A 25,401-nucleotide genomic window follows, 5' to 3' on the forward strand; every position below is an offset into this window, starting at 1 on the left:
CTTTTTAGGTTACCTGCTACAAACTCACGGAACTCGCAACTCGCAACTTGCTCGTGATGATTTGGCTATACCGGACAGCATTGAGTTGTCACGAATCATGATGATAGTAGATGGTTGTGCTTATCATATATTTCGGTCCTAGAGAAAATTACTCGGATAGCCATTATCGTAAACACCCTGAGCCTCCGGAGAAGGTTATACATTATACTTAGTCTTGTTTTGATTATTGCTTTGTTGTAATATGTAATTTATATTTATTATCTTAGGTCTCTCGTTTTCAACTTTCGTTGAGATGTCGGAATCGGATACTAACATTGACATTGTGGCGGTAGGCCAGCCGTCTAACAAGAAGAGAAAATATTCTCATAAATTCCGTGAAGAATAAAAGACAAAATATTCATGGATTGAAGTCAGCAAGAAAGGAGCCTACTATTTCTTTTGTAAAGTGTGTGCAAGTGATTATTTGGCAGGAATTTCAGCAATTCGTAAACACGAGAATTCCAACAAACACAAAAGTAAAGAGAATAGAATGAAACTTTATTTAATTAAAGCTATAATTACTTAAGTCTTTAAATTTTAATTTATCGATTTTTTGTTTTTTTTATTATAGGTAATTGCAAATTAATAAAATCCCAAGTTTCTGTTTTGCAAATGCCAGCTGTATCATTGTTTAAAACCAAAGAAAAGCAGCTTAAAACTTCTGAATTAAGATTGGCATCGTTTGTCCTCGAGCACAACATATCTTTTAATGCAGTTGACCATTTGATAAATATTGTGCGTAACCTTCCTTCCGATTCAGACTTCTTAAAAGATATGTCGTGCAACCGCACGAAGTGCATTGCTTTAGTTAAGAATGTACTTGGCAAAGAAAGCCTCCAAAATCAGGTAATAATGATGAAAGAAAAACATTTTTCAATCATTATCGATGAATCAACTGATGTTGCTTCAATCAAGAGTTTGGCGATCTGTGTAAGGTATGTTGTTAACTGTCGACCTAAGGATAATTTTTTGCATTTGTTGCCTGTTCCTGAAGCGAATGCAACTACCTTACACAGCACATTGATCGCATTTTTCCACGAACATGAGATAGATTATAAATCAAAAATGGTTGGTTTTGCTGCTGATGGAGCAAGCGTAATGATGGGCCACCATCATTCAGTACAAGCTTTACTGAAGAGAGATATTTCCAATTTGAGGGTTTTCAAATGTATTTGCCACTCTTTAGCTTTATGTGCTTCACAACCCTGCACAAAATTGCCAAGAACACCTGAAACACTATTGCGCGAAATTTATTCGTACTTTAAGTACAGTTATAAAAAAATCAGCCAGTTTAAAGAATTTCAGGAATTTGTAGAAGCACGCCCTCACAAAATTTTGCATCCATCCCAGACCCGATGGTTGTCTTTGTACTCTTCAGTAAAAAGAATTTTGGAGCAGTACAACGCTTTAATTCTTTTCTTCAGAATGGCAGCCTTCGAAGAGAAAAACCAGCAAGCTGAACACATTTTTGATAAACTTACCGATCCTTTAATTAAGCTTACATTTCAGTTTTTAAAGTTTGTGTTGCCCCTTTTTTGTGATCTCAACTTGTTGTTCCAGGCCGAGTCATTTCAGTTGCATAATATATATCAATCCATGTATACCACGTATGTTACAATATTAGAATTTTTTATAAAACCTGACTTAATTAAAGTAGACCCTCTTGGAATAAATTATAATGATGCCCAAAATTATCTGTCATTGGATGAAATTTATCTTGGTGGGGAAGTGACGGCGGTCCTTATTGACAATAGTTGCAATATAAACGCGGAGTCATTAGTTGTTTTTAAAACAAACTGCCTACACTTTTACATTGAGGTTTTAAACCAAATCAACAAACGGTTTCCATTTGACTCAGAATTTTATAAGGGTTTGAAGGAATTGGGTTTTCTCAATCCTGCAAACATATCAGGCACTAAGATCCCACCAAACACCAAGTTACATGTAACGTACCTGTTAGTTGTAATTTCCCACTCAACAATGTAATTGTAATATAACACGTGTGCAATTATATTATTGAGTGGGAAATTACAACTAACAAGCACGTTACATGTAACTTTGTGTTTGCTGGGATCATAGCTACAACAGCAAAGTTTTTCAAAAATTTTGTTATTGATATAAACCTCTTAGATAGGGAATTTTGTTTGTTGCGCAATCAAACAGATTTAGACTTTTCCTTGAGCGTTGAATTATTTTGGGGTAAAGTTTCCACTTTAAAAACAGCTAACAATACTCCCCTATATCCAAATATGATTCATTTCGTTTCAGGATTGATGACATTGCCTCACAGCAGTGCATCAGTCGAACGAATTTTTAGTGCAGTAAATTTAAATATAACTAAACAAAGAAATAGACTGTCCACTGAGACAATTAATAGTATTCTCCTTGCTAAGCAGTTAATAAAAGAAGATGGAAATAGCTGCTTTAATTACAATATTTCTGAAAGCATGTTGGCAAAATTTAATAATAGCATTTATGAATAAGTATTTTGTTCAAAACCTTAATGAGATTATTTATATTTGTTCCTAGTATTGTTTATAAAGAAGGGAGCGTTCCAGATGCGCACAAATCGAAACGGACACCACCAATCAGATTGCTGAGTTAGTTAGAGTTAGGATAAATTTATAGAATTTGATTGATGGTGTCCGTTTCGATTTGTGCGCATCTGGGACTCATTCATAAAGAATGTTATTTTTGTTGTTCATTTTATATTATACGTAAATATTACGTTTAAATATTATAATAATGTAATATATTATATATATATAATGATAATATATTAAAAATTATGAAAGTAAAAATTAATTATACCTATGTAAATTAACTTTTACTTTCATAATTTTCATTTATTTTATATATTTTGATACCATGTGATAATATTTATTTCCATTATTTTGAATAAAAACGCTATTTATTATGCAAAATACACGCATATTTTGAATTTTATTTGTTTATTTGACACATTTTCCATAAATGGGGAATTTTTGGGGAATTATGAGATAGCTAGTGGGGAAATATTAACCGAAGTGGGGAAATATAATCAACTCTGGTGGAGAAAAACTTTTTTGGGACCTGGCAACACTGATTGGCTGCCGGCGGCGGTGGGGGAAAGAAGGAGAAGCGTGGCGTCGTCGCCGTTCCCACGTCTCGCCGCACCGCACCTAAGCTCACGTCGATGGCTGCTACGCACAATCGCGATTACATGACGAGATTATAAATTATTAATAAAAATAGGACAAATTTAAATCGTAATAAACTTTTGTAAATAAGAAAGTCGAAAGAGAGAAAGCGATGGAAACGTATGGAACCTGCAAATAATATAACATTTGCCGCATCAAATTCTCTCATCGTTTTTTATGGAATATTGAATTAACGAAGATTTGTCACGATTGATTCTTTATATATTCTCCTTTCGTAACCATCTTATTAGAAAATTACGAAATGCACAAAATACTATCCCTAATATGCACTCTTTGTAAAATAACACGATAGAAAAATATTCACGTTCGATCTAACGACTTCAGGATAAATTATTCGATGCAACTTCTACGATAATTATAGGTAATTAGAGATCTGGTTAACTAGAAATGATTTTCTCTTGTATATATATAGAGAACTTCGAATTTCTTCTATCGTTAATACATTATACGTCACTGAAAATCTGTCGTAATTAATAATGCAATTAAAAGTAGAAGAAACTGTAAGTTTTCTATGGTTATAAAAGAAAATCCTTCGTTGTGTTAACAATACATGATATTGAACATTAATTTTTAAGCATAATTATCGTAGCATCGCGCCTAAGCCATCGTGAAATCGTTACATCAAGAGGGAATATTTTTCTGTGTCATAACAAAGAGTGTAACATACTATGATATTTCGCGCATTTTAGTATGACACCTCTCTCGCCTTCTCTCTTTTTACTCTCTAGAGGGACGATCTCCTAGCAGTGAGGCTTAGGGCGAGGCTCTCCCGACTCATCCCGAGAGTCAGTTGATAGCTCGAGAGGCGAGGAGCGAGCGTCTCTGCGAGTCGGATCCCCCTCCCCCATCCTCCAAATCACTCCTCCCTCCCCCCTCCCTCCTCCCTCCCTCCCTCCCTCTCTCCTCTCTCTCTCTCTCTCTCCCTCTTTCCCTCTCAAGCACTACGTAGTACACAATTACAATAAATATTACCACGTTTAACAACATCTTTAGTTTGTATTATTCTACTTTCATTATGTGTAATTTGAATAAAATTTTAACAATTATCATTTCTTTATATTTTTAGTGTTACACACGATCGAAAAAAAAATTATCAAAAGTTATCACTAAAACTGCGATAAATAATCAGCACGATACTTTCTTTCTGAGTGTCGTATCGTGTTTAATGTTAAAAATGTTAAAAAATAGTAATCTTGTTAAAAAAATTTTATGACATTTAATGAAACTCTAATAATATTGATTGGAACTGTTGTTGAAAATGTCGTTTATTGTGTTTCTGTAAATACTTTAGAGGGAAAGATATTCCTACTAAATTACAAAGTATAAAAGTACAAAGTTCAATTTTACATACGAATCAAGAGTAAATAAAAAATTCAATAATGAATAAAAGAATTCAGAGTTTCTTCTACTTTTAATTGCATTATTAATTACGACAGATTTTCAGTGACTTATAATGTATTAACGATAGAAGAAGTTCGGAATTCTCTATCATATACAAGAGAAAATCATTTCTAGTTAACCATACTACCCAGACAGCACCAGATATCGTACGAATATTATACTCTCATACGTAATGTACTGTGATCATACCGAATATACGTAAAACATTCATATAACGTCTCAGTAGAATGTCATTTTGATATATCCTCAAGATAAACTTAGAATATAGCGACTGAACTTCGCAACTCCTACTGAATATACTGAGATTATATCTAATATACTCAAAACATCCGTAAAATATCCTATGATATATCTCATGTATATCTATCACATATTTCCAAAATATCCGCGTAATATCGAAAGTGAATCATGTCAACGCTATCTATGATCTGTAACGTTACGCATTTTCGTCTGCCGTGTGATGCAGACACGTGGTGAAGTGTAGGGTGTGAACGTGCGAACACGAACTCACGGACAACGTGGTTTTCTCAGGAATTACGCCCAGATAACTCTGGTATGCACATAAGATATAATATAGTAACGTAAATTATAATAATATATATATATATATATACATATATTATTTAGGTTATAACCTACAATTATCTGAGCATAATTTCCCAAAGCACCTCAGCGTATTCAACATATATTACGCTTCATTTCTCGCGATAGCTTCCTGATGTGCAAAATGATTAATTCCTCTTCTTATTTCTTCTTGCTAATTCTGTATGTTTAATTCCTTGTTCCTTATTCCTCTCATTATGCATGAGCCCATATAATGTGAACATACTGTAGACATATTGTGAATATACTGAAGATATACTTTAGACATACGTATAACATTCTTAAGATATATTCGGTATATTCTCATAAACTGCCAGCGAAATTCTATGGGATAAGGCAACGCGGACATAGTACGTTATGAGTATATACTCGCCATATCACAGACGTATCTCTAATATTATACGAATATTGCAATATACTTTTGCAATATCCTATTATCGTTCTCATAATCTACATGTGCTGTCTGGGTAAAGGTGGAAGCACATAAAATTACAGGAGCCATAGGCAGAATGCAGGAGCCATAGCGCATGCGCTGTGATATTACTTTATCTGTCCATGGCAGAATGACAGATATCATAGCGCATGCGCTATGGTTTCTGCATTCTGCCCATGGCTTCTGAATTTTCAATCTACATAAAAATACATAGCCATAGTCACGGGCATAACCAGGCATAACTCATCGTAGCCGGTAGCCGGTCCTAAAGACAAATATTTTGCAAAGAAGGGATTTATATTGATTAACACGTAAGTATTCTCATTATTTAATTATCAACGCAATGAAAATACAAACTGACAATGACCGTATATATATATACATATAATTATTAGTATGAATTGTCTCAGTTTTATAATGTTTTGAGGTTAATTTGATATTGTACACAAATTTCTGAAATTGTAATTTATTGCAAAATAAACGCGTCTTTTCATAATTTTCAGTAAATTTTATGTACAGTTTAGGTGTAAAAATTTATTATTAAAACATTCTCTTGATTTGGTTAATTTTCTCGAATAATACTTTATTATTTTTTATGTTGTCACGTCCCGGAGGACGGACCTTCCTACTTCCGGCGTACCTAAGTCGCTGAAAATAGTGGCGCTCTCTATGCTTTTGAGGCTACCTGCTGGGCCGGCAATACCTCGGGATGTCGAGAGCTAGGATCGGTATAGGAGGATTAGTGCGTAGGCGAATAGAATGACTTTTAGGCAATTACTCTTGTTTTATACTGCTACTTTCTTTATTGTTTACTACCAAAGGGGGAACAAATTATAATAAAAGGGGAATGAAGAAAAGCGGGGGGGGGGTAGGGGTACATGTGCGATGCTATTCCGTGATAGGGTCGGGGTTTACAAGGGAGCCTATTAGGTCGTCGAAGTCATTCGGCGTTAGGGGTGAAAGGGCTTCAAGGGGGGAGTAATCTATGAAGGGAAGGTCGTCTGTTGAGGTGCTGGCGTCTGAGGTTTGGGGGGGTGGGCTGGGGGTTGGTGGCCTGGCGCTCATTCACCTCCACGGGGGTTAACCCGAAGCAGGCTCTCGTACTTGAGTTTAACGCTATTTGAATTTGAGCGGCTTGGTGAGTTAGATTGAATAAGTGGGGAACATCTAAATCGATGGAACGGATTAGGCGTAGAATGCGCGAGCGCGCCCCCACGTATTGCTCGTAGCGGCGGAAAAAGCGCCTCCTCCGCGTGTAGTCTGCTGGTGGCGTCATCTACATAAATGAAGAAATGAGGAACTTCGTGAATGGACTTGGATTTGAATAAGGATAGTCGAAACCTTACCCTGTCTTGACTAAAGTTAGGATGATAGATGAGCTTGCTGTCCTAAGGAGAGATAAAATTGAATGATTTAGTGTTTTGTAGGGGAAGGAGACGGAAGGACTTTTATGTCTTGCTCTTAATAGTTGTTATTATTCGCGTAAGCCCATACTATTAGCAGAAGAAAGGATTCACAACTTTGTCTATGCCGATCTACGCTCGCCGCAAGCAACTATTCGGTTATAGGCGGATGCGTTTCTACCGGGGTCTCTCAGCACATGCAAACCTGAGGACCTGCATAGACCACGGACACAAGGCTTTTTGTCTCGCGTTCGGACGTTGGCCTGTTTTCCGTTACTACCACAGTTGCGAAATCTTTAAGACAAATAGTATGGCTATTGGGTATGTTTATCTACGTCGGACGATAAAGAGCGTTCAAACAAGGTTGCAGGAAAATTCAAGCAATACGAATTTATTGGGGACTAAGAGGGACTCAGGTTGAATAATGGCAGGGATGCGGAAAAGATGTTGAATAATTAATGGTTAAAGATGTTGCCATTAATGTGTTGAATTCGGAATGATATTCTAAATGGTGATATACGGGGACATTCGGTAGTAATAATTCAACGAAATAGAATCAGAGTAACGTTTAATTTGATGAAGATTAAGAGGTTCACAAGAATTATTCAAAATAATTATTTGTAATGGTATTCAATAAGGTTAAACAATTTATAATAATTGTACTATAAAGTTACAATAAATTTTAGATAATTATCATACTAGTAATTCGCAGGGAAATATTGTTTAAGTAACAATAATTTTAACAATATTTTGGGTATAATAATTTGGATAAATTCGATGCTACAGGAATAATAGATTCGCAAGAGTAATTAAACGATAAGTTCAAGATAGGGTCGAGCTACCAAAGCACGAAAATATTTAATATTCTATATTAATAAGACGAGTAATGACTCAGTGAAATATTTAATGTACTAATTTAGGGAAAATATTCAATATTATTTGAACAATTAGATTCCGAAAATATTCAATATAATATATTAACGAGATGAGTAATAATTTCATAAAAACGTTTAGCATAATTATTTACAATAATTTCTGGAACAGAAATTATTCAACATCATAAATTACAACAATATTTAATATTACCGGAATGATTGGTTCTCTAAATTAATAATTCGCAAAGAAATTTAGTATCGTCAAGATAATTAATAATTTTACGAGGTATCGCGCACGAGTAATAATTAATTCATCATCATTGTTCGTCTTCTCGATAAGGTTAGTATAATAAGACAACCAGCAATAATTCACGATTTACAGACCACTAAAATATTCAATGCATAACAGAATAATAATAATGTTCAGCGTCTACAAAAGAAATAGAGATTCACAAATAATGGGCAAAACAAGAAATTCACAAGAACGTACGATAAGACAGTTCGCAAGTGCGTGCGACGAAATAATAATTCACAATGGGTATGATCGATCAAGATCGTATAGAATTGATTATCTCTCTTGTTCATATCAGAATAATACTGTATCACTTAATAGTCGTCAATTTGCTAACTCTCAAAATTTGAATATTCTAGACGGTGTGTAATTAATCATACCTTAATAGTTTTGTTGTCAAATTCAAGCTGGGCATGATTAATTACTATCTTTTAGTTGAAAGGTTCTGAACTTCACAAAATTTAAGATTATTTCTGATTCGCACAGATAACTTGATCAATCACTGAGATATAAGTTCTACACATATATATATATATATAATCACATATGAGGTTCACGCAATAAATTCGCAAGACAATATAAAGTCACACTAACAATAATAACTTTTAATTTAAATGAGACTGCTGGTACTTACGGATGACTCTGGGTCCGCAAGGGCCACAATCTAAGATCTTGTTTTCCCTTTTTCGGATTCCGACAGATCGCCGGAACCTTGCTCCTTGTGGAATTCCGAACTATCACCGAAATTCTTTTCCGAAGTATCGCGATTACTTGAAACTGTTACGGAGATGTTACTGTAACGATACTGGAGAGTGTCGCGCCGGGATAAGGTACCGTCTTTTATATTATAATGCATATTAATTACCCGCCCCCGCGCCTGCATCGGTTGCCCTAGTTCCGATGCATAGATGAGTAGGGTGAAATCGGCGGCATATCGATATCAAAGTTATCAGATAGTCTAAACAGTCTCGATGTCAGATTTTTCAATGTTAAAGTATGTATCATCGATTGCATCACCTGTCGCGGTGCAGCATCTTGTTCTTGGAAGCCTTTTAATAGAAAATATTATTTAATTCTCTCGAGTCTTATTAATGGAATCTGCTTCAATATGATTTTGGGATTGACCATGTTTCAAATTGGCGCGGATGATTTCTCAAATAGTTACTATTTCTCAGGCTTCAAGAGTAATGCCGATTTATAAGCAATATGTGCCGATACATATTATTAATTACGTTTCGGCCGATTAAAATTATCCTTAATTAATATTCACAATTGTATGCGCCTTAACAATTTTATATGCCTTGTCGAATATTTTGCAGAAGCCTTAAAATTTGTTCTTAACTTATAGTAGAGTTTCAGTATTAATATAAGATTCGCAGGATAGTATAGTAAAAGTGATTGTTATTTAATTAATTATATCTGTGATAATTGCATTCATAGACCATAGAGCTAATCAAGATTTATTTTGAGTGAGACCTTTTACGTCAGAAAAGGATAAAGTTTTATAAGATTTCAATGTTTCATAGTTAGATTGATTATAACAATGACTTTTATTGTTTAAGGCTGGTGCAATATCTTTTAAAACTTAATAGAATAATGAGTTAATTAATAAAATGCAATTCTTATTTAATAAAACATAATTCTTATTTGCACAGGGTCGGCGCAGTAATTTGTCTACTAGTTGTACCTTTAGTTTTATAAGATCTAATTGTTTATTAGCAATAACCAATTAGATAATTAATAGTTAGGTTCACGAAGAGTTGGTATAATAAACCTCAGAGTAGTTATTTTAGTTTGGTAAGATTAGTAAGATTAATTTATTTAATAACGATTTTCATTCGTTAATTAATATTTTGCTTATGTAGTCTCGAGTAAGACCCTTAAATGATTATATCTCGTGAATAATTTTAATTTTCCCATAAACAATATTAAGCTTGATATAACCATCATAATTGCGAAAAGCAGTCATTCAGAATTTTAAAATAAGCGTGAGTAGTGAAATTGAAAAGGTATCAATAATATATAGGACTGAATCGCGTGTTAGTTTACTTCTAGTACGCTAGATGGCTCCCCGAGTATGATTCAAGAATAAGCATCTGGGGTCTTAGGTCTGCTCAGATTGTCATGCTGAGTCAGTTCAATACTACTCTAGTAGTCTGTACTTTGTCACATTCAAATGGACCTTAATTCTTATTTTGCGGGTATACATAAGTATCAGGGAAAGCCATGGGGTTAATAGAGGATAAATATAAGTAAAAATATAGAAATAGGAAAAAAAAGAAAAAGGGGAGGGGTTGGGACGACGGGACGTCACATCTCCCCCCTATTTTTGAACAAATTCCGATGTATTCGGAGGAATTTGTTCTACCATATCTAGGCGTTCTGACAGATTTTTATAGGTATACGTATTGTACTTAGAGTTAGGTGCAGTTGGCACATTATCGCTGTAACCTTTCCAGTTGTACATGGGGCCTGGTGTGGGTTGTATTGACGTGGGAAGTTCCTGGGGATGGGTTGCTTCAAGGAGTTGCTCCTGAGTCGTGTCACGCTGTTGGTTTTCAAGTTTTTTGGGCGGTCCGTGAGCCGGGTGGAGTAGCAGGTGCGTTAGAGAGCTCCATATAGCTCCAAGGAGGTGCATGCTGCATCCGTAGACGGTATGGAGGGCATATCCATGGATAGCAGTGTCAATAATAAGCTTTATGATGCGGATGATCAGGAATATGCCGAAAATTCCGGCGGTGGCGGATCCAAATGTTAGGAATCCTTTCCAGATTCTGGAAGTTGCGCTCTCAACGATTTTGTTGAGAGACGCTTCATCCAATAAATTGGATACTGAGACGCTGTTGGAGTCGAATGTATGTCCGACAAGTCCTCTAGCGATAGTGTTAAGAAGAGCTGGTTTCTCTGCAGGAAACATAATGTGTTCTCTGATTCTCTCGATGTCTTTTTTGGAATAGATTCCGCTGTCAGCAAGAGGAGCAGGTGTTAAATACTTCCATGTGAGTTTGGTCATCGGCTGTAACTGTTGAGGAGGTATCTGACGTTCCTGTGGATCAGGCGTAAACTGGACCCACATGTTGTCGACACGATATAGCGTAGGTAATTTGTGGTCGCATTCCTTCTGGACTCCATATTTGGTGATTATTCGAGACTTTGGAGTCAGGAAGAACGTTTTATTGTGAAGAGTTACTGGCAATTCGTTGTAGCATTCTTTGGTATGCCTTATCTTGACATCGACTGGTATACATTTAATAACAAAAATGGCTTCTCCTGACATGACTGCCATATATCCGGGGCCTTTCATGAGTCGGTAGGCGAACTCGTCAGGTTGTAGAGTAGCGAAAGATAAGGTATTGGTGATGACTTGCCTTTCTAACTCGCATTTTTGCTGCATGACATTGTGATACAGCGTCACCATTTGCTGACGTAGATGTTTTTCGACATACACGAATTTGGAGTTCATGTACGTGAAGATGTCTAAGTTTTCCATGGCGATTTGTTCGCGGCGGAGAGGAGCGTCTCCTCTCCTAGTTTCAAGTATGAACAGCTTAGGGTGTTCTGTGCGAAAGAGGGTGTATCCGCACAGTTGCAGTTCCTTGGTTTTAGTTAATGCGAAGGTTATATCTTGTGCAACCAGGCTATATATTACAGGTGACGACAAGTCGTCGATGTCCTCTTGAGTTTTAGAGGCTGTACCTTCATATAGGACATCATACTGATGGAAATCGCAAGTCGTTACTGGGACGGGTTTCCAATAAGTGTACCCGTCTTCGGAATCAATGCAGAATCCGTCCTTCAGTGGACACACCGTCCCCGATTTCAGCATTATTTTCCCCGCGTCCAGGTTTACGGGAACGTAAGAAGACTTCAAAGTGATCTTGACAACACCTTGGACCATTACGTCATCCCAGGTTCCGTAAGGGTCAGAATATTGCTGCACGGTATGGCACTTGCCATCTGAGTCGATTCTTCCGGCAAGAGTGATGCTCCGGGTTGTAGTTTGGTTCACTCGTATTCCATGTAAATAGATTTCTGCACCCATAGAGATGGTTCCGTCTTGAAGCAGTCTCTTACATTGGGCGTATCCGGTTTCTTGGACATAATCAGCTTGTCCATTATTCACAATGGAAATGTGATGAAACATTCCGCATTTGTATATGGTTCGTGAAATTTCCACCTTGCATTGCATGATTTCAGCGTGACGGTACTCGGAGAGTTGCAGGAGTTGGATATACACTTGGGTGGTGTTTGGCTTCCGTATGTTGAGATTGCATTCCCCGACGTCAAGCAGCGATATTGTGGTTACATTTAGGTGTTGCCCACCACAGTCGAAACCCATAAGAGCGCTTCCGCTCGATATGAATATTACAAACGTAAGATAGAATAACATAATCTGGAATACATAAGATTTATAAATAAAGATGGATATAATTTTTCATATTAATTTATTAGTCGTAAATAACGTATATACTTAGGTATTGTTAGCATGGTATGTATATGCACGTACATTATTCCGCACGCAAATATTTGGTTGTTTTTGTGTTTATCATTTCTATTTTGTATGCGTAATGTGTATCGATAAAAGCGAGGATAATTATGTAAATAAGTTTGTAGTTAACATTTTTATAGTTGTGCATTGTAATATATATAATAGAGTACGCTTAGATAATATTTGTTTACGGTAGTAAGTATAGCTAAAGGTTTACATGTAATATGGTTCTAATCTAGATTCAGAGCCTATATTGTCGTTGTCGCTAGGCCTTATTAAGCCTCTAAGAAGTACGGATCGCTTAGTGTCAAATAATAGAAAGGTAATACGGTCAAGGGACGTCCCTTGAGCTCTGAAGTGGTTTATACAACATATGTACCCGATCAAGCAATCCAGACATTCCGAGAGAGGTCTTTCAGCAACAAGGAACTCGTGACACGCAAAACATTTATGGCGGATTATGTAACCGTACGTAAAATTATGATAAAAATTCCTGCTAAATGTGGGTATAGGGTTTTTCTCCCAGCAATTCAAGCATAGCCTAATTGTTTCCGGGACGTCAGTCCGGATGTATATTGCTCCTTTTATGCATCGGACCTGGTAAATGTCTGGGTAGTTGCGGAGCAATCCTGTGTAGGATCGACCGACGCTTGGGGGACACATCCTGTAAGATTCCGATTTCAATAGTATTACTTAAGAGTTATGCCCTTGGACGAGGACTTCCCAGGACGGTGATACACGGAAATCCTGCCCTGCGTGGAGGAATACTCCAAAATTCAAGGCTCGGTAATCACGGCCTTCCAGCCTGATTTGTGATAACATGAGCGCGTGTGCACGTGTACAGTCGGGGCAACACGCGATGGGGTTTTGAATTAATAGCCCCGCGCGACAGATAGTACAGTATATATAAAATTCTTGTGGTCCATCTTTGGCAAAATGGGTTAAGGTTTTTTCGTAGAATTCTTGATCTGGAAGGGAAACATATCGTATGAGACACTCTTGACATATACAGGTGCTTTTCCCGGGCTCGATGTAACCGAAGATTCGGCAACATTGAGCGAAATTCAAATAGTGATTTACTACTAGCGAAGGCGGCGATGCAAAATCAAGAAGTTTGAAGGGTCCGCGGTTCGCCGTTGGCATCTGTGAACATATAAATTAATGTTAAAAATTTATCCAGGATCTATATGCGCAATTTTTAATTTGTCCGTGTGCACGATGCGGGTTTGCCTGCCAATTAGCAATTTGACATTGTTGTTGGGCAATATTTCTGTAATAAGATAGGGTCCACGATACTGGGCGGCAAATTTTCCCTTAAAAGGTTCCTTTAATAGAAATACATATGAACCTACTTCAAACCTTTGGGGGTGTGATTTCTTATCGTAATAGTGCTTACTTCTCTGTTTTGCCTTAGTGAGATTGAGTCGAGCGTCTTCTTGTAAATCGCGTAATTTATTAAATAGATTAGATAAATATTCGTAATAGGTAGTCTCGAGAATTTCGTCAATTGGAAGGTGTGCTGAGGGCAATCGAGCTAGTCTTCCGAAGACTAATTCAAAAGGGGAGTATTGAGTTCCCTCATGAACGCTAGTGTTATATGAAAACATAGCTAACTCCATATATTCGTCCCAGTTTTCCTCTTTCTCTACCTGCGTGCGTAGATATTCCATTAGCACGTGGTGAGATCTCTCCAACGATCCATTAGACTGAGGGTGGTATGCCGTAGTCTTAAAATGTTGAATTCCGAATCTCCGTGTGAGACTACGGATTAACGATGACAGAAAATTTGTTCCTTGATCAGTCAGAATAGCCTTAGGTGTGCCATAAATACAAATAAATTTTTTTGCAAAAGCGTCAGCTATAGTCAGGGAGGTAGCTTCTCCCAAAGGGACAGCAAGAGAGTACTTAGTTAATAGATCTTGCATGGTGAGTATATAGCGACTTCCGTTCCTTGTAATGGGAAGCGGTCCCACGATATCGAGGGAGAGCTTATCAAAGGCTTCCCCAGGGGTGTCGGTGATAATCATTGGTTGCTTGGTTTTTACCCTAGTTAATTTCTTCAATTGGCATAGCCGACACCGTTGAATAAATTTTTGAATATCCCTTTTCATAGTGTTCCAGTAATAGTTAACCCTTAATCGATTATATGTTTTTGTCACTCCTTTGTGACCGCCGCACGCGGATGCGTGGCTTTCAGTTATCAATGCCTCTCGGGTCTGTGGGTCAGGTGTTCGTATTAGATTTTTACAGATGATAAGGTTCAAGGGGATGTCCGTCAAGTGGGCTCGAAGTCGTTTTTCCACGTATTGCCATGGAAGATCGTCGAAAAAATTTGTCTTGCTGATGCTAAGAGACGTAAGCTGTAACTCCGTTATAACATCGACAAGAGATTGTAATGAATTATCTAGGGTTTGAGGTTCAATTGGAGTACGTTGGTTAAATTTTATTGGTATCGATATCAAAACGTATTTCCTTTTTCGCATTATAACGTTGGCTCTCTCGTAGTTGAGATTTTGATATTTGGGTAACAGATTTCGTTTTTGGTATTCACGAGCGCCGCTATCAAAGGGTGTTCCATTCAAATGTATAAAAATAACATGATTATCAGGACGATCTAGCAAATTATCGCGAGTTTCCTTTATGGTTAACCTGACCAATGGTTGTTCTCCTTGAGGCGTAGGGACAATGTTGCGTTGTATATGGGTAGGTTCGATTATTTCTTCGTAAGAGGGTTCGTCGCCTTCGTTATCTGTCTCAGTGAATTGGTTGGGGTCATATTCGTTATGGCTGCTCCCATTTTCATTATCTTCGTCATCACTATCTCCGTTCTCACTGCATTCTTCGATGATCACGTCGGGGCTGGGAGGTCGGGGAGGGGTCACGTCGTTGGTGCTCAGTGGTAGTGCAACCACGTCTGGAGGGTTCCGAGATAAGGCGTCCGCATTATAGTTCAATTGTCCCTTTTTGTATTTTATTTCATATTCATATTCGGCTAGTTTTGTTCTCCATTTCCAGAGTCTAGAAGAAGGGTCTTTAACAGAGTGAAGCCATACCAAAGGCTTGTGATCGGTTACGATCGTAAATTTCCGTCCATATAAGTAGGGTCGAAAATGATTGATACAGTAGATGATGGCTAGACATTCCTTTTCGATAGTGGAATAATTCTGCTCTGCTTTGTTTAACGTTCGCGACGTGTATGCGACGGGTAGGTCTTGTCCGGTGCATGTTTGACTGAGGACTCCACCGATCGCATATCCGGAAGCATCTGTAGTCAAGGTAAAGGGTTTGTTAAAATCAGGATATTGCAGAATTGGCTCTGAGCACAATGAAAGTCTCAGGATATCAAAAGCTTCGGTGTGTTTCTGTTGCCAATTAAATATCGTATCTTTCTTTAAAAGGTCTGTCAGTGGTTTCGCTATTTTTGAGAAGTTGGGGATAAATTTTCTGTAATATCCAACTAGTCCGAGAAATTGCTTAATGTTTTTAACGTTTTTGGGGACGGGAAATTTGATCACAGCCTCGACCTTATTAGGATCGGGGCGGACGCCATCTGCGCAAATTATGTGCCCTAGATAGGCGACTTCCTGACGCAAAAATTCACACTTGTCAGGTTGTAACTGTAGATTAGCTGCTTTTAACCTCTTCATTAGTCTTTCGAATTTTACCTCATGTTCCTTTAGTGATCGGGCATAGATTACTATGTCGTCCATGTACACGAATAGTTCGTTTCCTTGAAGTCCTGAAAGTACGTTATCCATTAATCTTTGGAACGTAGAGGGTGCGTTCTTTAATCCGAAGGGCATCCTCTTAAACTGATAATGCCCGTAGGGAGTAGAAAAGGCCGTTTTGGGCGCATCTTTCGGGGCCATAGGGATTTGGTGGAATCCCGATGCCAAATCAAGGACAGAAAATACTTTGCACTCCCGAGCTGGTCTAGAATGTCTGTTATATTCGGGAGAGGGTAAGCATCTCCAATGGTTTTCTCATTAAGGTTTCTGTAGTCAATGACCATTCGCCACTGTTTGTTGCCAAGGGAGTCGGGTTTCTTTGGCACAATCCACACGGGGGAGTTGTACGGAGAACTAGAATATTCTATCATGTCGCTCGACAGTAGTTTATTGACTTGAGAGTCTATCTCTGCTTTATGTACCGGGGGAAATCTATACTGCTTAGTATGTATCGGAACATCATTAATTGTGGGTATAGAGTGTTCAGCGGCATTAGTCGCTCCAAGGTTCTCCTTCGGAAGATGAAATCTATCCGCGTGTCTAGCAATAAGAGACAAGATACTATCTTTCTCTTCTGAGTTTAAGTGATCCAAGCGCAACAAGTTTTTTATTTCAAAAAGGCGATCCTCATTGTCCTGATTTATCTCGCAAAAATACAAAAGGTTGGAAACAGCCACGGCTCCTGTTTTCCCGGGGGTTTCAGTGAGCTGTCCTGCTTCAAAATGATTTTCCGCGGGCGAATTCTTAGCGAGAGTACCGTCAGACTCGGGTTTAGCACGGTTTTCCGCTAACGAATTCCCAACGAGAGTATCATTCGACTCGTGAATTTTATTTCTTATCACACAAGAATCGTCCGCCCCGTGCCCTAGGGTCTGGGCAGAATGATTTTTAGATTCTTCTTCTTTATAATCACTTGAGTTGCATGTATCAATATTGCTTGGGTCAACCAAATCAAAGTCTTCCAGTTCTAAGGAGGGAATCTCTACCTTATAGTCAGTGTCCGTCGTATTAACGATCGGTAAGTAAGCTCTTCCTTTCACATTTGTTACAATAGCATCTCCAAAGAATAGTCCTTTCGTCAGAGTGGTACGAGGTATGTATCCACTAGTTTTCTCGGGGTTGGTAACATTCACGAAGAAGGGTGAGATAGTTCTCTTCGTTATCTTAGTACTAGTTATTTCAGAAAACGGAATAGCGCTGTTGTCGTAATGAAGATAACGGTCCTTGAAATTAATGCTAGCAGTTCGATCCTGAAGAAATTGATTGCCTAAAATTCCATCCTGAATAAATCCAACAGAATCTCGAACGATGTGAAAAAGCGTAGGTTTGCCCACAAGTTGTATTAAAACGGATCCCAAAGTTTCGACAGGTAGGGAAGATATTCCGTGAAGCAGGTATGATCGTTCGTCTTCCCATGGGATCGTTATATCGATTGAACTCTCTTTGAGGAGGTTTACTCCTGAGCCAGAGTCAATCATAAAGACACATCGCCTCAGAAGATCTGGGGACGATAGCGTCACCATTGGATAACAGCTGGTCTTAATTTCCGTATTTATTCGGGCGATGTAGGCAGAGGAGCAATTTCCGGTTCCTTCACAGTTAACACGCTCGTTGACGGGCGTCCTATAGGAGCTGCATCCCGGCGGACGCCGCTCATTACCGGGGCGCTTCTCAAGTTTCCCGAACCTGCGTGCATAGCGGCTGAAGCTGAGGGTGCGCCTCCGTTCGCTCTGCGATACGAAAGTTTCTGGCAATCTCTCATAAAATGACCTGGTGATTTACAGTAAAAACAAATCTGAGGCGCGTTGGGACCTGGTTGTCCCGGGATCAAGGGTTTGATGAAAGGGGCTTGGGAGGCAACAGGGGGTTTGTTATGCGGCATATCCCTACTATTATCTGGAGGACGTTTTCCTCCATTATAAACGTCAGCTCGCATCATAGGTGGCGGTTTAAGAATCGTGTTGCGTTTCCTCAAATTCTCGGCTTCCAACTGCTTTGATAATTGGATAGCTGTCATAATGGCATCGTCTAAGGAGTAATATCCTTGCAATTTTACTCTTATCAGAAGATCGGACGGTAGCCCGTTAACAAAGCTTTCTTTGGCGTTCCCTTCAATGGTATCTCGTATGGAGGGATCGATATATCCGGTCATGCAGGTTTCTTCATCTATGATGGCGGTGCGTAACTCTTTTACACGCTCTATGTAGTCGAACAGATTTTCGTTAGGTCTCATATAAATATTGGCTAATTCGCCTCTATACTGATCGCAGGATTTATTGGGTCCAAAAATCCTTCGTAGTCTTCGAGTCAGCTCAAATACCGAATTGTATTCTGTCCCTTCGATGGCTGAATATGCGTGACCATATAGTTTATTTATTATTAATTGCACCAGATGGTATTCCTGCCATGTTGGAATAAGATTAAGAGCCTTTTCGCATATTTTACAAAATTGGAAAACAGACATTTTATGGCCATCGTATTTAGGGATACTATCAATAACATCTTTAAGCCGTATATAGTGCGATTCTGGTGATTTAGGTCGCGGAGTGTTATCCCGACGCTCGTTGCTTCGCTGAGAGCAATGAGAATTCTCTTGTATTTCTGAAATGTGTCTCGACATGGAACTCAATAATTCTGGTAACTCTGTAGCTAATGATGCTATGGTCTGTTCTAAACGGGTCATTCTTGCATTAATGATTTCAGGCACGTCATCTTGTATTTGTTCTTGTGCGTCATCTAGTTGCTGGCGGATCCTGTCCATTTCTTCTTGCTTTTTCTTTAGTGTTTCTGCTTGCATTTGGAGTTGTTTCTCTTTCTCATTAAGCTTGCGATTAAGGGCTTCAATTTCAGAGGCCGTTAATGAAGGAGGGGTAGTAACCGGCTCTCGTTCACCTTCTGAAGGGGGATTGGATCCTTGTGATCTCGTTAAAGGCATGATTAGGCAAAATAATGATAAGATCGAAACTGAACAAATCGAATATTCGAATGCTTGATCCTTATGGTTTTAGTTGATTTTATTCTATTACGCGTTGCTCCGATCGATCCTTTTGACACAATCCCACCGCTGCCACCAAAAAGATTATTTAACTTGTCACGTCCCGGAGGACGGACCTTCCTACTTCCGGCGTACCTAAGTCGCTGAAAATAGTGGCGCTCTCTATGCTTTTGAGGCTACCTGCTGGGCCGGCAATACCTCGGGATGTCGAGAGCTAGGATCGGTATAGGAGGATTAGTGCGTAGGCGAATAGAATGACTTTTAGGCAATTACTCTTGTTTTATACTGCTACTTTCTTTATTGTTTACTACCAAAGGGGGAACAAATTATAATAAAAGGGGAATGAAGAAAAGCGGGGGGGGGTAGGGGTACATGTGCGATGCTATTCCGTGATAGGGTCGGGGTTTACAAGGGAGCCTATTAGGTCGTCGAAGTCATTCGGCGTTAGGGGTGAAAGGGCTTCAAGGGGGGAGTAATCTATGAAGGGAAGGTCGTCTGTTGAGGTGCTGGCGTCTGAGGTTTGGGGGGGTGGGCTGGGGGTTGGTGGCCTGGCGCTCATTCACCTCCACGGGGGTTAACCCGAAGCAGGCTCTCGTACTTGAGTTTAACGCTATTTGAATTTGAGCGGCTTGGTGAGTTAGATTGAATAAGTGGGGAACATCTAAATCGATGGAACGGATTAGGCGTAGAATGCGCGAGCGCGCCCCCACGTATTGCTCGTAGCGGCGGAAAAAGCGCCTCCTCCGCGTGTAGTCTGCTGGTGGCGTCATCTACATAAATGAAGAAATGAGGAACTTCGTGAATGGACTTGGATTTGAATAAGGATAGTCGAAACCTTACCCTGTCTTGACTAAAGTTAGGATGATAGATGAGCTTGCTGTCCTAAGGAGAGATAAAATTGAATGATTTAGTGTTTTGTAGGGGAAGGAGACGGAAGGACTTTTATGTCTTGCTCTTAATAGTTGTTATTATTCGCGTAAGCCCATACTATTAGCAGAAGAAAGGATTCACAACTTTGTCTATGCCGATCTACGCTCGCCGCAAGCAACTATTCGGTTATAGGCGGATGCGTTTCTACCGGGGTCTCTCAGCACATGCAAACCTGAGGACCTGCATAGACCACGGACACAAGGCTTTTTGTCTCGCGTTCGGACGTTGGCCTGTTTTCCGTTACTACCACAGTTGCGAAATCTTTAAGACAAATAGTATGGCTATTGGGTATGTTTATCTACGTCGGACGATAAAGAGCGTTCAAACAAGGTTGCAGGAAAATTCAAGCAATACGAATTTATTGGGGACTAAGAGGGACTCAGGTTGAATAATGGCAGGGATGCGGAAAAGATGTTGAATAATTAATGGTTAAAGATGTTGCCATTAATGTGTTGAATTCGGAATGATATTCTAAATGGTGATATACGGGGACATTCGGTAGTAATAATTCAACGAAATAGAATCAGAGTAACGTTTAATTTGATGAAGATTAAGAGGTTCACAAGAATTATTCAAAATAATTATTTGTAATGGTATTCAATAAGGTTAAACAATTTATAATAATTGTACTATAAAGTTACAATAAATTTTAGATAATTATCATACTAGTAATTCGCAGGGAAATATTGTTTAAGTAACAATAATTTTAACAATATTTTGGGTATAATAATTTGGATAAATTCGATGCTACAGGAATAATAGATTCGCAAGAGTAATTAAACGATAAGTTCAAGATAGGGTCGAGCTACCAAAGCACGAAAATATTTAATATTCTATATTAATAAGACGAGTAATGACTCAGTGAAATATTTAATGTACTAATTTAGGGAAAATATTCAATATTATTTGAACAATTAGATTCCGAAAATATTCAATATAATATATTAACGAGATGAGTAATAATTTCATAAAAACGTTTAGCATAATTATTTACAATAATTTCTGGAACAGAAATTATTCAACATCATAAATTACAACAATATTTAATATTACCGGAATGATTGGTTCTCTAAATTAATAATTCGCAAAGAAATTTAGTATCGTCAAGATAATTAATAATTTTACGAGGTATCGCGCACGAGTAATAATTAATTCATCATCATTGTTCGTCTTCTCGATAAGGTTAGTATAATAAGACAACCAGCAATAATTCACGATTTACAGACCACTAAAATATTCAATGCATAACAGAATAATAATAATGTTCAGCGTCTACAAAAGAAATAGAGATTCACAAATAATGGGCAAAACAAGAAATTCACAAGAACGTACGATAAGACAGTTCGCAAGTGCGTGCGACGAAATAATAATTCACAATGGGTATGATCGATCAAGATCGTATAGAATTGATTATCTCTCTTGTTCATATCAGAATAATACTGTATCACTTAATAGTCGTCAATTTGCTAACTCTCAAAATTTGAATATTCTAGACGGTGTGTAATTAATCATACCTTAATAGTTTTGTTGTCAAATTCAAGCTGGGCATGATTAATTACTATCTTTTAGTTGAAAGGTTCTGAACTTCACAAAATTTAAGATTATTTCTGATTCGCACAGATAACTTGATCAATCACTGAGATATAAGTTCTACACATATATATATATATATAATCACATATGAGGTTCACGCAATAAATTCGCAAGACAATATAAAGTCACACTAACAATAATAACTTTTAATTTAAATGAGACTGCTGGTACTTACGGATGACTCTGGGTCCGCAAGGGCCACAATCTAAGATCTTGTTTTCCCTTTTTCGGATTCCGACAGATCGCCGGAACCTTGCTCCTTGTGGAATTCCGAACTATCACCGAAATTCTTTTCCGAAGTATCGCGATTACTTGAAACTGTTACGGAGATGTTACTGTAACGATACTGGAGAGTGTCGCGCCGGGATAAGGTACCGTCTTTTATATTATAATGCATATTAATTACCCGCCCCCGCGCCTGCATCGGTTGCCCTAGTTCCGATGCATAGATGAGTAGGGTGAAATCGGCGGCATATCGATATCAAAGTTATCAGATAGTCTAAACAGTCTCGATGTCAGATTTTTCAATGTTAAAGTATGTATCATCGATTGCATCACCTGTCGCGGTGCAGCATCTTGTTCTTGGAAGCCTTTTAATAGAAAATATTATTTAATTCTCTCGAGTCTTATTAATGGAATCTGCTTCAATATGATTTTGGGATTGACCATGTTTCAAATTGGCGCGGATGATTTCTCAAATAGTTACTATTTCTCAGGCTTCAAGAGTAATGCCGATTTATAAGCAATATGTGCCGATACATATTATTAATTACGTTTCGGCCGATTAAAATTATCCTTAATTAATATTCACAATTGTATGCGCCTTAACAATTTTATATGCCTTGTCGAATATTTTGCAGAAGCCTTAAAATTTGTTCTTAACTTATAGTAGAGTTTCAGTATTAATATAAGATTCGCAGGATAGTATAGTAAAAGTGATTGTTATTTAATTAATTATATCTGTGATAATTGCATTCATAGACCATAGAGCTAATCAAGATTTATTTTGAGTGAGACCTTTTACGTCAGAAAAGGATAAAGTTTTATAAGATTTCAATGTTTCATAGTTAGATTGATTATAACAATGACTTTTATTGTTTAAGGCTGGTGCAATATCTTTTAAAACTTAATAGAATAATGAGTTAATTAATAAAATGCAATTCTTATTTAATAAAACATAATTCTTATTTGCACAGGGTCGGCGCAGTAATTTGTCTACTAGTTGTACCTTTAGTTTTATAAGATCTAATTGTTTATTAGCAATAACCAATTAGATAATTAATAGTTAGGTTCACGAAGAGTTGGTATAATAAACCTCAGAGTAGTTATTTTAGTTTGGTAAGATTAGTAAGATTAATTTATTTAATAACGATTTTCATTCGTTAATTAATATTTTGCTTATGTAGTCTCGAGTAAGACCCTTAAATGATTATATCTCGTGAATAATTTTAATTTTCCCATAAACAATATTAAGCTTGATATAACCATCATAATTGCGAAAAGCAGTCATTCAGAATTTTAAAATAAGCGTGAGTAGTGAAATTGAAAAGGTATCAATAATATATAGGACTGAATCGCGTGTTAGTTTACTTCTAGTACGCTAGATGGCTCCCCGAGTATGATTCAAGAATAAGCATCTGGGGTCTTAGGTCTGCTCAGATTGTCATGCTGAGTCAGTTCAATACTACTCTAGTAGTCTGTACTTTGTCACATTCAAATGGACCTTAATTCTTATTTTGCGGGTATACATAAGTATCAGGGAAAGCCATGGGGTTAATAGAGGATAAATATAAGTAAAAATATAGAAATAGGAAAAAAAAGAAAAAGGGGAGGGGTTGGGACGACGGGACGTCACAATGTATGATTGAATATTTTTCATTTATTTTGATATTTGATGTTTGCGCTGTTTGGCCATTTTTTAACATTTTTGCAATTAGTTTATACAATTCTGAATGTGATTTTAATTCGAGAAGACTTTATTGGATTGAATTACATTATCTTTTCACAGAAATGGATGATTTCGATTTGTTGTTAATTGCTCTGGTCAACATGGGAGCACTTTTGGTGCAACGTCGTAGAAATAGGATCAACCGTGAACGTCATCGTCGCCGTCGGCGTATCTGGGTACGACCAGTTAACACAAGGAGAAGACAGCAAGGAGCGTTTTACAATCTTTTTCAGGAGATAAAAACAGATCAACAAATGTTCCACAAGTATACACGTATGACACTGCCAACATTCCAGCACTTGATGGACATTATCAATCCAAGCTTAATAAAACGAAGTCCACGAGCACTTGAACCAGAGCAAAGAGTTGCTTTGACATTACGGTATATGTTTGGATTACTGGTAGTCTAACAATACGTATGTGTAAAAGCCGTTTGACAATTAATATTATAATATTGATACTGATTATAATATTGTTACAGATTTCTGATTGGAGACAAAGTTCCAGCAATTGCTTTTGCCTATCGTGTTGGTTTATCAACAGTGCATAAAATAATTAAAGAGACGTGTGACATATTTGGAAGACTTCTTGGTCCTATCTATCTACGAGCTCCTTCGAGAGAAGAATATTTACAAATTGCTGAGGGTTTTTGGAAACTATGGAATTTTCCACATTGCTTGGGGGCACTTGATGGAAAACATGTCGATGCTCAATGCCCCCCCAATTCTGGTACGCTGTACTTTAATTATCACAAACGATACAGCATCGTACTTTTGGCTATATGTGATCACAATTATCAATTTATTTTGGTCGATATTGGATCAATGGGGAAGAACAGTGATGCAGGAATTTATGCAAACAGCGACTTGAATATGGAAAATGGGATGCTGGATATTCCAGAGGGAACCAGTTGCTTAAGCGGAACCGATATACAAGTGCCTTATTTTTTTATTGGGGACGAAGCATTTCCCATTGGAAAGCATTTGATGCGGCCATATTCTGGACGGTATTTGGGGGAACGCAAGAATATATTTAATTACAGACTTTCGCGAGCCCGGCGTATAATAGAAAATACATTTGGAATTTTAGTAAAAAAGTGGAGTATTTATAACAGACCGATTGCTGCGACTCCTGAAAATATCAATAAATATATTTTGGCAACTGTATGTTTGCACAATTTCTTAAGAAACAGAGAAGGTAATGTTATACAATTTAAAAACAATGATGAAATTATTGAAAATAACGAAAATGGTGCAGCATTTGCGACGCACATTAGAGACTCTCTTTGCAATTATTTTATAACTCCAAATGGAATGGTCGATTGGCAGCATGACTATGTAACAAGAGGACAAAATCAAGACATCATCTAAACATAAACATTTGATCATTGATTACTCACGTGTCATATTGTAAAATGTAATGCTAATATGTATTTATTATGTAAATATAAAATAAATAGTACAAAATTTCTT

General features: G+C 37.6%; 3 protein-coding genes across 7 annotated transcripts; 2 read left to right on the forward strand and 1 right to left on the reverse strand.

Moving 5' to 3' along the window:
• Window positions 1–52: 52 nt before the first annotated feature.
• LOC118645406 lies at window positions 53–2,694 on the forward strand. The gene is made up of 3 exons (XM_036286350.1): window positions 53–194; window positions 267–515; window positions 611–2,694. Exon 3 carries the CDS (start codon window positions 652–654, stop codon window positions 2,023–2,025), a length of 1,374 nt encoding a protein of 457 aa, XP_036142243.1. The 5' UTR covers window positions 53–194; window positions 267–515; window positions 611–651; the 3' UTR covers window positions 2,026–2,694.
• A 3,203-nt stretch (window positions 2,695–5,897) lies between these two features.
• On the forward strand, window positions 5,898–25,401 carry LOC118645409 (protein ALP1-like). Of its 5 annotated transcripts, none has more exons than XM_036286372.1 (3): window positions 5,898–5,987; window positions 23,990–24,311; window positions 24,411–25,401. In XM_036286372.1, the coding sequence occupies exons 2-3, from the start codon at window positions 23,992–23,994 to the stop codon at window positions 25,297–25,299; spliced, it is 1,209 nt and encodes a 402-aa protein (XP_036142265.1). In that variant the 5' UTR covers window positions 5,898–5,987; window positions 23,990–23,991; the 3' UTR covers window positions 25,300–25,401. The 5 variants fall into 5 exon arrangements, with proteins under 5 accessions (XP_036142265.1, XP_036142263.1, XP_036142261.1 ...); XM_036286370.1 differs by lacking the exon at window positions 5,898–5,987 and adding an exon at window positions 21,316–23,723; XM_036286371.1 differs by lacking the exon at window positions 5,898–5,987 and adding an exon at window positions 21,318–23,839.
• Window positions 12,796–18,013, reverse strand: LOC118645407. The gene is given in 2 exon segments (XM_036286357.1): window positions 12,796–16,642; window positions 16,645–18,013. Coding segments are annotated over 2 exon segments (4,077 nt in total). The 5' UTR covers window positions 17,987–18,013; the 3' UTR covers window positions 12,796–13,907.

Source organism: Monomorium pharaonis, chromosome 4, assembly GCF_013373865.1.
Source record: "Monomorium pharaonis isolate MP-MQ-018 chromosome 4, ASM1337386v2, whole genome shotgun sequence".
NCBI lineage: Eukaryota > Metazoa > Arthropoda > Insecta > Hymenoptera > Formicidae > Monomorium > Monomorium pharaonis.